Source organism: Sceloporus undulatus, chromosome 7 (assembly GCF_019175285.1).
Source record: "Sceloporus undulatus isolate JIND9_A2432 ecotype Alabama chromosome 7, SceUnd_v1.1, whole genome shotgun sequence".
Classification (NCBI taxonomy): Eukaryota; Metazoa; Chordata; class Lepidosauria; order Squamata; family Phrynosomatidae; genus Sceloporus; species Sceloporus undulatus.
This window is the reverse complement of record NC_056528.1, coordinates 28,103,320-28,117,387: the sequence shown is the minus strand read 5'-3', so window position 1 is coordinate 28,117,387 and position 14,068 is coordinate 28,103,320. Positions and strand designations below refer to the sequence as shown.

The following is a 14,068-nucleotide window of genomic DNA, read 5'->3' as shown; positions in this document are numbered from 1 at the left end:
TAATTTTGGTTAATGCAAATTACTTTCATTTATTAAAACAGGTTACAGGCAGTTCACACGTGAAAAGCAACCAGTTGGATCCAGTCCTGGTCATTCTTAGAGAAGACCCATTGAAAACTACAGGGCTTGACTTAACATTTACTCGGAGCCTCTTGATTTCAGTGGACCAACTCTCTTAAGCACAGCCACTCTGGAGTTTATCAGACAAGGGAAATTGGAAGTATAATCCAATGGCAATCCGAACGCAATCATGGGGTTTAACGTTATTGCGTGATAGACTACCACACGCAATTTTGGGCAATGGGAAGTCAGTCCGAGCACAATCCTGGGGTTTCACATTATTGCGTGAGAGGTGATCACACGCAGTTTCGGGCAATGGGAAGCTATTTTTGGGCAATGGGAAGTCAGTTCAAACGCAATTCGAATTCGAATGTGTTCTGGCCCCACTTTCTTTTCATTTGAAATTAGGAGAAATTCCTTCCGTGTGATAAACTCTCCCCAAATCCCCAAGAACTAGAACTGGATTTCTCTGTCGAAGGACTGAATTCTGGCTTTGGGAGAGTTAATTGCTCCTTTTCTTCTTATTTTTTGCAGGTCTCATAGTTTCATCACATTCGAGAAAAATGCTCCAGCCAGAATCCTCTCATCCCTGGGATCCTGGGAGGAGGCAAGTGTGGGGAAGGGAAGTGGGGGGATTTTTTCCCCTATTATCAGAGTGGGGCGGTGCCATGTACTTCAGATTTAAAAGGTGACAGTGTCTGTAAGTTTGGACCAGAAGGACACTTGGCAGCAGCACACACTTGTCTGACCAGCTGGGAGGAAGGAAGGAACTAAAAGAAAAGGGTAACAGGCCCCATACTACAAAAATAAGACTCTGCACGTGTGTTGATATATCTTCCAAAGCAAAAGGGATGGCGTTGATTTCTTTCGGGATCCTATTTAGCCTCGTCTGGTGTAACTGCGGTAAGTTGGACAGTCCCTAGAGTCAGGAAATATGTTTTATCTTTTAATCCATCCATCATTGGGATGTAAAGACTGTGTCTGTTATTTGCCTTCGAGTTGGCTTTAACTTGAATTACTGCATTATCTTTAGAAGCAAGTACAAGTATACCTCAGTTAGCAAAAGCAGATGTGTTCCTAGGCGTTACTCCTTTAACAGGAACGTTTGTACCAGAGGCAGGAATAACAGGGAAAGAATAGGGTTCCTGTACTCCAAAGAAGATGAACAGCTCAACATGTTTCAGCAGTGTTTTTAAATCCAGAACTATGTATGCACCTGTGAAATGATACCATCAGGTCAGTTTAAGCCTACCATAAGTGGGTGAAAACCATTATGAAGCCTTTGGACCACTTGAAGGCTTCTTCCAGAATGAATTCAGAAATAATTTTGTTTTTGCTCAGTCTCTACTTTTCTGATGGTTATGATATGGCGGCCAAATGTCCAGATCTCTGTTTTTAAATATGATGAGGGTAACTGTTAAGGCAAGTTCATTTTCTCTCCTCTTTTGATTGTGTATTTCTGCATGGCAAAAGGGGTTTAGACTGAATGGCCCTTGGGGTCCCTTCCAAATCTAGGGTTCTGTTATTCGATTCTGTGATTCTTTTTTTATTCACTTTATTTTTTCATATATATATATGTGCTTCTACATTTTATATACAGAAAGGATTATTGTAATCACAATAATCCAGAACAAGCAAATACAAAATAAAACTTCCCAATATACTCTCTATAACTGGTCATGATACATCATGTTATTTAAGAGTCTTATTATTATTTTTCCACTTATCAAATATCTTTTATAGTTATGTTCTACATTGTATATATTCATCACTATAAGCATTGAACAAGTTACGTTAATAGCAATTCTACCATACCAAAAGTTTGCCTGGATCTTATCAGTTCACTTACACTTCTCGTCTTCAACTGCGCCACTATCCTTCATTTCCACCTTTGTGAACAAAATTTAACTCTCAGAGACGATTCATCCTCCACTTGTTTTTTATCTTTGTTGTTTAGAAGAGCTGTAAATTTGTCCATCTCTCTCATCTCTGACCATTTCAGCAACCACTCATCTATGCTTGGTATGTTTTTACTTTTCCCATTCTGGGCTAACGTCATCCTCGCAGCGGTTATTACATATAAGATCCTGTGATTCTAAAGTAATAGAATTCTTGCCACAGGCCATGCTAGCTAGGAATTGTCATCCAAAATTGTGCTTTTCTGGTATCTCAGATAGCCATTGCTAATGCTGGACCTCTGTTTCCTCTTGGCCACGCAGGTCTACCAGCGCCCACCTTGACCATCCATCCCAAGAAACCGCTGGTGGAGCGTGGAGGATCCATCCAGTTGAATTGCTCCATGGACTGTCCCGGAGGGAAGGTCCAGTGGGAGGGCCTGGACATCGAATTGGGCAACATCATCTCCAACCACACGTACAGCATCCTGACGGTCACCAACGCCACCATCAACATGGAAGGCATGAAGTTTTGCACGGGGCAATGCAAAAAGAGGCCCTACCAGAACAAAGCGGCTTTGCAAGTATACTGTAAGTCCAGAGTAAAACTTGGCCTCTTCCCACTTTGCTCTTCTTTCAAACAAAATGCTCTGTGGAGATAAACTTGTTTATTCAGGTAGCAGTCTTGGAGGGTGATGGTGAAAGTGTACAGCCCATCAAAAAGCACATAAGAGCAAATTAATTCACTCCCAGCTCTGGAAATCAGAATTATAATGTTTATAACATCGTAATTATGTTTGCTCCTGCAAATAAAAAAAACCTATTTTTTGCCCCTAAACACCATCCCTATGTGTGTGCCTTCAGCTTATGACAACCCCATGAATTTTATAGGGTTTTCTTAGGCTAGGAATCCTCAGAAGTGATTTTGCCAACTCCTTCCTCAGAAATATAGCTTACACCTCCTGGTATCTGTTGGTGGTCTCCCATCCAAGTATTAACCAGGGCAGTATTAATCCAAATATTAATCACGGCAGCTTCCAAGATCAGAGGCGATCTGGTGCATTTAGGTTATGGAGGGGGACATTTAAAAATGTTTTCTTCAACAAGAGGAAGGGAGAAGGAAGTCCATTCCTGTTTTAAAGAAAGCCTTTTCTGGGCTTGAATTTGACCAAGGTGACCAAAATGTAACGTTAATGCCTCCCACATGCTGTAGATTTTGGAGCAGAAAATGGTCCTCACGCTCCTAAAAGGGACATGTTTAGCCGTGGGAGGCTGCATGTAGCCTGTGGCTTAAGCCCTAGGCAGAGTCACACCAGTGCATACAGTCCTGTTAAAAGGCTCTGTGGTTGTGTCTGACCAAGGCTAGGGGTTAGCTAAAGATGCTACGGTTACTTTCAAAATTTCTGTTTAAATCAACCTGCTATTCAGGACCATAAGGACTGGAGCCTTTTTTGAGTTTTAAAGGAAAGCCACCATAGCCCACCTGGTTTGCTTGCAAAAGAGCCCAGGTTCAATCCTGGCATCTCCAAGCAGGGGTGAGAAAGACATGTTCTCCACCGCCATCACCAGATGATAATGGTGGCTTCCAGGTTAGTAGAGGGGAAGATCTGAGTTTAAGTCAAAAATTTAAGGATTTTGGAAATGGGGCCAGCATTATATAGTTCCTTTAAAGATCAGAGCAAACTCCAAAGCAGATTCACCACTCTGCTGACTTAAAGCAACTACTACCCCATTCTGTAGGACATTAGATTCACTGTCAGTCAGTAACCCTAAGCCCTAAGCTTTCCAAAGGTGTTGGATTTTAAATGCCATCATTTCTTGGGTAGCACAGGGTTTGTATACCAGTGCATCTGAAAGGAAGAATACAGAGTTAGATGTTACATCAGGAATGGGGAATAGCTGGGCCTCCAGATATTTCCAGATTGCAGTTCCCATTGTCCCTTATTTTTGGCTATGCCAGCAAGGACGAATGATGGCTGTCCTATGACATTTAGAGGGTGACATTTCCTAATCCTTGCCTCATTCCTCAGCCTTCCCAGATACTTTGCAACTGGAATCCCAGCCGCAAATTCTAACAGCCGGACAGCCAGCCCGCCTCTTCTGTTCCATCAGCCACGTTTATCCCCCCGGAGCCCTTACACTGAGCTGGTTTCGAGGAGCTGAGAAGCTGGATGCTGCTCTGGAGGAGGAGGAGGAAATGGAAGATTCCCAAGAGCAGCTCTTTTTGTATCGCTCCATTCTCGAAGTCCCAACAACTGAGGAAGGCACGGCCTACAGATGCAGGGCAACTCTGGAGGTCGAGGAGAAGACGTTCTCCAGAGAGAAGGTAGCAAACGTTACCCTCCAAGGTGAGTTGGATGCCCCAATGGTCCATTTTGATTGGTCACGGAAATGTGGAGGCAATGTGGGCATATAGCAAAGTCAATCCACACACTACAGCATGAGATTAATTGTTAGGCTAAAGGCAGGGGTGGGAATCATATAAGGGTTGCTGCCTTCATGTCCTACCTGTGAAGGTTTAATCCGTGGCATCCTCAGAGGAATGCAACAGCAAACCTGCACTGAATAAATCTTGCCAAGGGAACCCCAGGAAAGTGTTGCTTTAGGGTCTCCAGAAATCAGAGATGACTTGAACACCCAAAAGAAGTCCATTAAGTCCCAAGAACGTTCCAGAGCAAAAAATGTAGCCCCTGGACCTGCTGCATTTGCCCATCCCTATCTGGGGAGGCCAAACCTTGCCCCAGGATCCTTCACTCCTAAATTAAAATGTGTTTCATTGACCTATTTATGCAAGCTCAAATTTGCAGAACACTGACTTTGTCAAACACTTGGATTGCAGCTACTCAGGGAGCACCCATCATGACGGAGCAGACCACCTTGACCCTTGAGACTGTAAGAACAAGCCACCTGGCTCCTTCAGTGCCATCCACCACCACTGATAGGATCTCATTTGTGGCAGCCACCAGTGGTCTTCCCACTCTCCGTTTCACCAAGCCCCATACCACAGTGGCACCTACAGTTTTGTCAAAAGCTATCCCCTCACTGGAATCTGTGTCCAAAACCAACAGCCCTGGCTTGAAGATGGTGAACAGAACTGTCTCGCACATAACAACTCCCGTTGCGGAGACGTGGAGAAGATCCTCAGAGCCTGAGGCTCGGGTCAACTCCACCTTGACTCTGCTACATGTGACAGCAGCTCCAGCTGAGCTTGGGGTTAGCTTGACAGACCAAGAGTTTACCATCAGTCCTGCTTCCACTGACAACAGTCCTCTGCTCACAGTTGCTACAGAAAAGCTCCATATGTTCACTACCCCTGAAGAAGATCTCTGCCATCCAGTGATCAAACTCATCCCTCCCCAAGGTACCACAGGTGGAGCGCTCCGCATCTCTTGCCACGTGACAGAGTGCAGAGACAGCATCGAAATCAAGTGGGTGGAAACTCCAGTGTCACAAGCCCAGTACAAGCTGGAAGAAGCTGAGGGACAGTCCACTTTGATGGTTGAGAGCGTTGGCCTGGAACACCAGGGGCTCTATCAATGCATTGCAAGGACCAGCCAGCCCCGGATGGCAAGTGTCCGTGTTGTTGTGTCTGAAGGTGAGTATATTAGGGTTTTGTGTTCAAAACCATCAAAGCAAGGGTAAAGCCAATATACCCAGAGTGCACTTGGCATCACACATCTTGGAATGGACCTTAATTTGTTACAACTAATTTGTTAATTTACTTTAGGAAAAGTTACACAGATGTCATGGCTGGACATGTTGCACCTGCTTTGGCTGCTGGAACCCCTTAGCATACCAGCCTCCATGACGCACCCAAGCAGCTCCCTAGGGAAGGGGTATGCCCACCCCCCTTCCCTAGTCTTTGCCTTTGAGCATAGACTGAACCCCACAAGAAGAGGACAGACCTATAATTCAGTCTCTCATAGTAGTGTCGCCTAGTTCAAGCTTCAAACAGCATCAGCTGCAAACCCTACGCACTGGTTAGAAATGTCTGCCAGCTAATGACTGGAGATAGTACTGCATGTTGTAATACACAGACATGTTTGCGTTTATTAAAATTCATATATTTTTTTAAAAAGCAAGTAAGTCCATAGTGCACATCTTTAAAGTGTTCAGGCTTTTGGCCTCCCAACCTGTTGCAGTCCCAAATTGCTTCCAAGAAGAAGACAGCAATACAGTTCTGGGGCTGTTGAAGGGCATTGAGCACAACAAGGTCTCTTTGGGCACATGGAACACTTGAGGTCCACTTTTCCCACTCTTAATTTATTTGACTGAATAGTATACCACTTTCTGCCAAAGCTGAAACCCAAGACAGTTCACAACTGGGTCACACTTTTTGTTAGGGGGAAAAATGCCTCTCTTGGGCTTAAAATGGCTGGTGGGGAAGATGTGACTGAATTCCCCCCACACCATGAAAATATGAGGGCACAAAATTTTCCCTGCCATTGTTATAAATGAAGGTTATATTTGTGATGTTTCCAAAGTGTGGAAATCACTGGATTGTACTATGTGTGGGTTCACCTGGTTTCTTCCGTCTGTCTCTTCTCTCAGATAAATTCAGTACTGACGCCCTCATTGCCATCGGAACTGCAGGGTCTCTCTTGGGATTGGTTATCACCGGCTACGTGTCCCGTCGGCTTTGGAGACAGCGAGGCGGCTATAAATGCGCAGCTCCATCGCTATCGATGCTCTTTGGCACTCTCTCTGGCCATCCATGAAGTTTTGCTGGGACGAATGACATTGAAAGGAAAGCAGCTTTGAAGAAGACACAAACGCTGCACCAGGAGGGTCTGGGGTGCTGAGTTTTTCGTTGCTCCCCTCTGGATTGTGCATTTGGAAAATGACAAGTCCAGTATACTCCTTCTCCAGAGGAGGCACTTTAATGACCCCTTGATGGGCATCAAACATCCCAAGTGGGCTCAGCCTACCAGCTGGTTGCCCTCTCTGATGTTTTCATTTCAGAAAAGACTGCAGCAGTCATGATCCTAAACTTACTTTGGAGTCAGTCACACTGAACTCAGTGGAACTTTTCAAAATACGTTTCAGCAGACCAGGTTAGGGCTGCAAAAGGTGGGCAGGTTTATGGTTTTGAATTTTGTATAGGTACAGTCTGACTGCCAAGACTAGAATGTATGCTCTTCTAGTTCTATTTTTTAAACCATGAGCCTTTCAAAATTGCAAACTGGCCAAGTAGGAACTAAACCTGAGACTTTTATTCATGTCATGTGCGGATTTTATCGGCACATGTTGCACCAGAAGCAACAGAGTCTAAATGAGAAACAGTGCTTTCTAGGCACATTGATGGAAGGCAGGTCCATTCATCTGCTTTATGGTAGCCAAGTTTAGAATGTCCATTTCTCTGTCTGGTATCATTATGGAGAACAACTAGCCACCCTATCTGCTTTTCCATGTCTGTCTTTTGGAAACCAGGGGTGGGAATTTCGGGTCCCTCCAGATGTTTTTGGGCTGTACTTCCCAGCAGCCATAGCAAGTGCAGCCAATGGGAGGAACGCTGGATCTTGCAGTCCAAAAACACGTGAAGGGCTGAATCACTCCTACACCTGTAGTTCGATATGTTCAAATCAACTGCTTGTATTTATATAAGGCATTTCGGTTGTACAGATTTGGGGGGTTTTCTGTATGGAGATTGTAACTGATGCCATTAAACGTCATCCTCCCTCCCCACATAAGGATAGTTTGTTTTATTCAATGAGTAACTCATTGAGCCCACTGTAGGTTACACTTGAATCCTGAACTTTTGGACTGCAGCAGTTGCCTCCAACCATAGCTGAATTGAATTCAAGATGTGGAAGGCTCCAGGTTACCCAGTCCTCTACCTTTACTTGTTTAATATTCTTAATATGTTCTTAATTATTCATATGCATCTTTGAAGGTGTTGGATTCCCCTTCATTGGAAGTTTTTAAACAGAAGTTGGATAGGCAACCCTCGAGGATATCTTAGGTCCAAAACACACTGCAGAAACAATCCAGTTTGAGACCGCTTTAACTGCCTTGGCTCAATGATAGGGAATTCTAGGAACTGTAGTTTTGTGAGACATTTAGCTTTCTCTGCCAGAGAGCTCTGGTGCCGCAAGAAACAGTTCCCAGGATTCCCTAGCACTGAGCCAGGGCAGTTAAAGAGGTCTCCAACTGGATTATTTCTGCAGTGTGTTTTGGACCTTAGCTGTGAAGTCTAACATTAGCAGAGGGTTGAGCCAGATGACCCAACTCAGATTCTAAAACCATGCTAGCAACTCAGTTTGTGTCACAGGGAAAAAATGGGGTGCATATAATTCCCGTTAAAGAGTCCCTGTTCATAAGACCTTTTTTGTTATTTTTTTACTGTGTATAAAGTTCATAAAGTATATATATAGTATTAGTAATATTGTGTAGTGGTTTGAATGGTTTGGAGTGAAACCAAGGTTCGAACCCCTTCTCATCCATGACGTTTGGCAAGTCCCGCTTTCGCACCCTTAAAGGAAGGCCATGGCAGCCCTCCCTCTGAAGAAATCTTGCTGAGAAAACCCTAGAAAAGTGTTTGCAATAAGGTCCTATCTTAAAACATGAGTCTAAATCAGATATCTTAAAACACAGAGGGGCACCTTTGGCACGTCTGTTTATTAGCATGGAAAGTTAGGGAAATCAATGTGGCCTTTTAATATCACACACACGTTTAATAATATTAAACATATATTATATATTAAATATGTATTGAAAATATTACACGTAGGAGCCTATCATAGAGATGTCAGTGTCTAGCATCTCCACAAGCCTTTAATAGACTGTAGGCCGTTCAAAGCTTTAATAAATTAAAAAGTTGTGTGTGTAGTTCAAATATTATATATATACACACACACATACATATATATATACACACACACACACACATACATATATATACATATACACACACACATACTGTGTATATATATATATATATGCACTCACATGTGTGTGTGTGTATATATATAAATAAATTATATATATATATATATATATATATAAACTATATATATATGCACATTATATATATATATATATATATATATATACACACACACACATATATAAATATATATGTATGTATATACTTACATTATTTGAATATATATATATATATATATATTTACTGTGTATAAAATTCATAAAGTATATATATAGCATTAGTAATATTGTGTAGTGGTTTGACTGGTTTGGACTCAGTCCAAACCACTCAAACCACTTTATACACAGCACACTATATATATATATGCACAATATTTGTATATATATACATACATACTATATATACATATTTGAATATATATGTATGTATGTATACACACATTATTTTTAATTTTTTAAATATTTGAATCCATCAAAGCCTTCTGGAGGCGCTCTAGACACTGACATCTCTATGATAGGCTCCTAAATATTTGGAAAATTCCACTTCCGCTCTAGACCGGAAGTTCTTTATAACCTTTGCCCCCTCTAAAAATCCTCAATGACAAAAATGGCCGCCGCCGCCTCAGTTTGGGTTCTTTCCCCTGATTGGCTGCCAGCAGCCAAGATGGCGCTGCTAGGAGGGACATGATTGGCGCGTCCTGACCCTCAGCTAAGATGGCGGCCGAAGTGCCCGGAACCAAGATGGCGGCCAGGGCCGAGCGGTGCCCTCAAGCAAAATGGCGTCCAGCGAGAAGCGGCGCTTGTCCCCGGGGGCGGCGGCGGCAGCAGCAGCGACGGCGGGGAGCGACCAAGGCCGGCCGGCCCCCGCGGCCGAGTTCCTCCTCCAATCCGGCGTTTCGGACATGGTGCGCACGGCTCTCCTCAAGGTCCTCGAGGCCCGGCCCGAGGAGCCCGTCGACTTCCTCGCCGGATACTTCGAGAAGTTGGTGCAGAGCAGCGCCGAGGCCGAGGAGGCGGCGGCCGAAGCCGGAGACCCTCCGTGGCAACTCCAGCTCCGCCTCGACCGGGCCGCCTGGTACTTGAGCCTGGCCCACCACGCGCAAAGGTTGCGCCGCCGCACTACAGCCCCCAGAAGGCAACGCGGGCAGAGCTCGGGCGCGTTCGCGGCTCTGGGCGGGCGGGGCGTTTCTGGGAATGGAGTTTGGTCCTCTGAGGGGGCAGGCGGGAGAGACCCCTTAGGGGTGTATTATATTATTATTATTATTATTATTATTATTATTATTATATCCAATATCCAAACGTATCCTATCATTATATTACAATAATAAATACAAAATGTACCTTGTGTCCTTTGAGGGGAAACCAGTAGAGGTGTAATCATAATAATAATAATTATTAGAATATCCAATATTCAAAAATATTCTATGATGATGGTTATTATTATTATTATTATTATTATTATAAATGCGAAATGTGCCTTGTGTCCTTTGAGGGGAAACAAATAGAAGTGTAATTATTATTATTATTATTATTATTATTATTATTATTATATCCAATATCCAAAAATATCCTATTATTATTATTATTATTATTATTACAGTAATAAATACAAAAATGTGCTTGTTTCCTTTAGGAAGAAGACAAGTAGAGTGTATTATTATATTATATTATATTATTCTTATATTATTATTATATTATATCCAATATCACAAAATATCTTATTATTACAATAATAAATACAAAATGTACCTTGTGTCCTTTGAGGGGAAACAAATAATAATAATAACAATAATAATAATGTAATAATTATAAGTAATAATTAATAATAATAATAACAATATTATTATTATTATTGCTATTATTGCTATTATTGCTATTCTTATTATTATTTTGTAAAGCAGAGCTTTGGAATGTCACTTTTTAACTAAGAAGAAGAAGAAGAAGAAGAAGATTTATTTGTATACCGCTCTTCTAAAGAATTAATCAAAGCGGTTTACAGCAATTCACAAACAATAACATAATACAGCATATCTCAAAAACATCATAACATCATAACATCAATGGCAATACATCTCAATACAAAGCCCGACAGCATTTCTTGTAACACTTGATCATGTCTGGTAACACAAACCCACTTTGATTTACTCATAATGCTATTGGGGTTTCCAAATGCCCCATCCAGTGCTGTGGGATTCTGGGAATTGTAGTTTTGGCCCCCGCCTCTGCCTTGTAGTATAACACTGTCCTCCCTGCTCTCTTCCATTAGGACAGCCTTCAGCAACAATGTCAGCATGGCCTACGATTGCCTGGGTGCTGCCGGGAGACGCAAGAAGCCAGGGGTCAATGGGAAGCTGTACAGTGAGCTGCTGAGGAGGCTGTGCCGAGACAGGGGCGTCCTGGAAGACATTGTCCAGCCCCTGCTAAAGAAGCTCCTGTGCCAGGACCACGAGGCGGTACCCTTTGATGTCTTCCGCTACGGGGCCCTCACCTGCCTGGTCCTCCTCGAGTTTATGGCCAAGACAGACACCTTGTACAGTGCGCTGGGCGGCAGCGACTCTGGAGGGGCGGATAAACGGGTGTGCATGGCCGTCCTTGGGACTCTGGAGGAAGCTCTCCAGCCCAGCGATGTCGCCGTTCCCATCCGTTACTTGGAGGCCGGATCCAAGCTTGGGCCGGACCACTTGGCACTGGCCATGGACAAAGCCTTGGCCGAGAGGAAGACCAGCCTGGCCATGAAGAAGGACGAGTTTCTGAAGAGGGCCTCCTCCATCTTCATCGCAAAAGTCAAACCCGTAAACTGAGCGCCGCACAAGGGACCAAACAATTAGGCTTCCTTTCTTCCCTCTGTCGAATGCCAAACATTCCTTGGGATGAACCAAGAAAGAGGACATTTTGTTAGTCTTTTCTAAGGCTGGGGGTGATGTGTTGGGGGACGTAGATTTGGAGGGGCGACTGTGGCTGTGGGTATCCTTTGTGCCTTCGCTAAAGCCCCACCTGCGTGAGTGAGGTCAAGCCGCTGGCCTTGACAGGACTGTATCTTGTTAAGTAGATTTTTATGGCCTGGAATTGAAAAAATGATGGTAGTATTTAAATTTGAGTTATTTATACTGCAAAATTTGTTGGTTTCTGTGTGTGTGTTTTCAGCAGAGATGGGTCATTTCTCTTGAACCAAACACATCTTTCTCAGAAAACCAAAATGTGAAATAGATGTAAGGACTCCCCTGCGTCTTAACTCTTTTCTGGTTCTGTTCAATTTGTCACGATTCAAAATGGATTTGGGAGCTCTGCGCATTCAAATTTCTCTTCTCACTTGAGCATGGCACTCTGGGACAAAGTCAGTCATGCCCTGCATTCTGACATTTTGAGGAAACAACTTGCTTTGGTGCTAAATTTAGAAATTTAGGAAATTATCAGACAGGGGGGAAAGCAGGGAAGAAAAAAGCATACTCCCAGCAAAGATTTTCAAATGACGTCGCATTTATCCAGGACTTAACCCACGAAGATCCAGGTCTTCCCAGTGAATGGTTTGTTGCTGTGGCATTCCTGGATGTTCATGGATAAGCATGATGTGTCTGAAAATCTTCAACACGATTGTGCAACTTTGCCAAGAGTATGCCTTTTACTCCCAGGTTTTCCTCCATCTGAAAATCTCCTTAGAAATACACAATTGTGTATTCTGCTTGATAGCAGGGTTGGACTGGATGACCCTTGGTTTCTCTTCCAACTCTATGATTCAATGACAGCCCACTTGGTCACATCTCCCAGGAGAGTCGACAAGTATTTCTTTATTTAGGGCATTTAAACCCCTTTGTTCAGCCACAAGGAATCTCCAGAAAATCAGTTGAAGATTAAGAATGGGGAGGGGGACTATGAAAGAACTAGAAAAGATGCTAAAATGCAAAGATATACAACTCAGCACAAAAGTTAGAATCATACAAGCCATTGTACTTCGTATTGCCATGAATGGATGTGAGAACTGGATAGTTAAGAAACAAGATAGGAAGAAAATCAATTCATTTGAGATGTGGTGTTGGAGAAGAGTGCTGAGTATGCCATGGACAGCTAAGAAGACAAGCAAGTGTATCCTAGTGCAGATCAAGCCATAAATCTCCCTGGAAGCCCAAATGACAAAATGTAGGCTGTCGTAATTTGGACACATCATGAGAAGGCACAACTCACTGGAAGAAATAATAATGCTAGGAAAGATGGAGGGAAGTAGAAAGAGAGGAAGGGTGCATGGTAGATGGATGGATTCTATTAAGAAGGTCACAGATATGAATATACAGCAACTAAGTGGAGCAGGGGGTCTTGGAGGTGTCTCATCCATTGGGTCGCCATGGGTCGAGATCGACTCGAGGGCAGTTAACAACAGCAACAAAAAGTATTATATATATATATATAATGTCATATATGTAAACTATATAGTATGTATGTGTGTGTATAGTGGAGTCTCCTTTCTTGGAGGTCTTTAAACAGGTTGGATGGCCATCTGTCAATGGGGATGCTTTGATTTGGATTTCCTGCATGGCAGAATTGGGTTGGAATGGATGGCCCTTGCGGTCTCTTCCAATTCTATGATTCTCTCTCTCTCTCTCTCTCTCTATATATATATATATATATATATAATGCTATATTGGTGGAATTCAATGATCCAGCCATATTAGTCTGTAGAATCAATACGCAGAGAGTTTATTTATTTATTTAGGTATTTATATCCCGCCCTTCAGCCCTAATGGCTCTCAGGGCGGCTTACAATAATATTTTTAATCAGACAGTTCCCTGCCCTCAGGCTTACAATCTAAAAGACATGACACAAAAGGAGAAGGGAATGGTGAAGGGAAAGGGGATGAGGTCCAGTGGTTCTTCTCTCCCTCTGAGGCCTGGACCAAGGCAGATGGATTGGAGGGAGGGTTCTTGTAGCATCTTTGAGACTAAGTAAAAGAAAGAACATGGCAGCATGAGCTTTTGTAGTCTCTCAAAAGTGCTACAAGATCTCTCTACATAATAATACCATACATAATATAACATACAACATGTGTGTGTGTGTGTATAGCATATATGTATATATAGTAAATTTATAGATACACATATACACTTATGGTAGAATTCAAAGACATAGCTGTGTTAGTCGCTGGAATCAGTAGTCAGAGAGGTTTTGTAGCACTTTTGAGAAAGAAAGTGGCAGCATGAGTTTACGTAGACTTCGGTCCACTTCCTCTGATTTATAT

General features: G+C 42.9%; 2 protein-coding genes across 2 annotated transcripts; both read left to right on the top strand.

The window, feature by feature from the left end:
- Nucleotides 1-783: 783 nt before the first annotated feature.
- Nucleotides 784-7,637, top strand: MADCAM1 (mucosal vascular addressin cell adhesion molecule 1). The gene is made up of 5 exons (XM_042479324.1): nucleotides 784-963; nucleotides 2,280-2,546; nucleotides 3,986-4,303; nucleotides 4,795-5,550; nucleotides 6,507-7,637. Exons 1-5 carry the CDS (start codon nucleotides 912-914, stop codon nucleotides 6,671-6,673), a joined length of 1,560 nt encoding a protein of 519 aa, XP_042335258.1. The 5' UTR covers nucleotides 784-911; the 3' UTR covers nucleotides 6,674-7,637.
- TPGS1 (tubulin polyglutamylase complex subunit 1) lies at nucleotides 7,200-11,955 on the top strand. Its single transcript, XM_042478886.1, has 3 exons — nucleotides 7,200-7,263; nucleotides 9,555-9,945; nucleotides 11,107-11,955. The coding sequence occupies exons 1-3, from the start codon at nucleotides 7,200-7,202 to the stop codon at nucleotides 11,639-11,641; spliced, it is 990 nt and encodes a 329-aa protein (XP_042334820.1). The 3' UTR covers nucleotides 11,642-11,955.
- The last annotated feature ends 2,113 nt before the right edge of the window (nucleotides 11,956-14,068 follow it).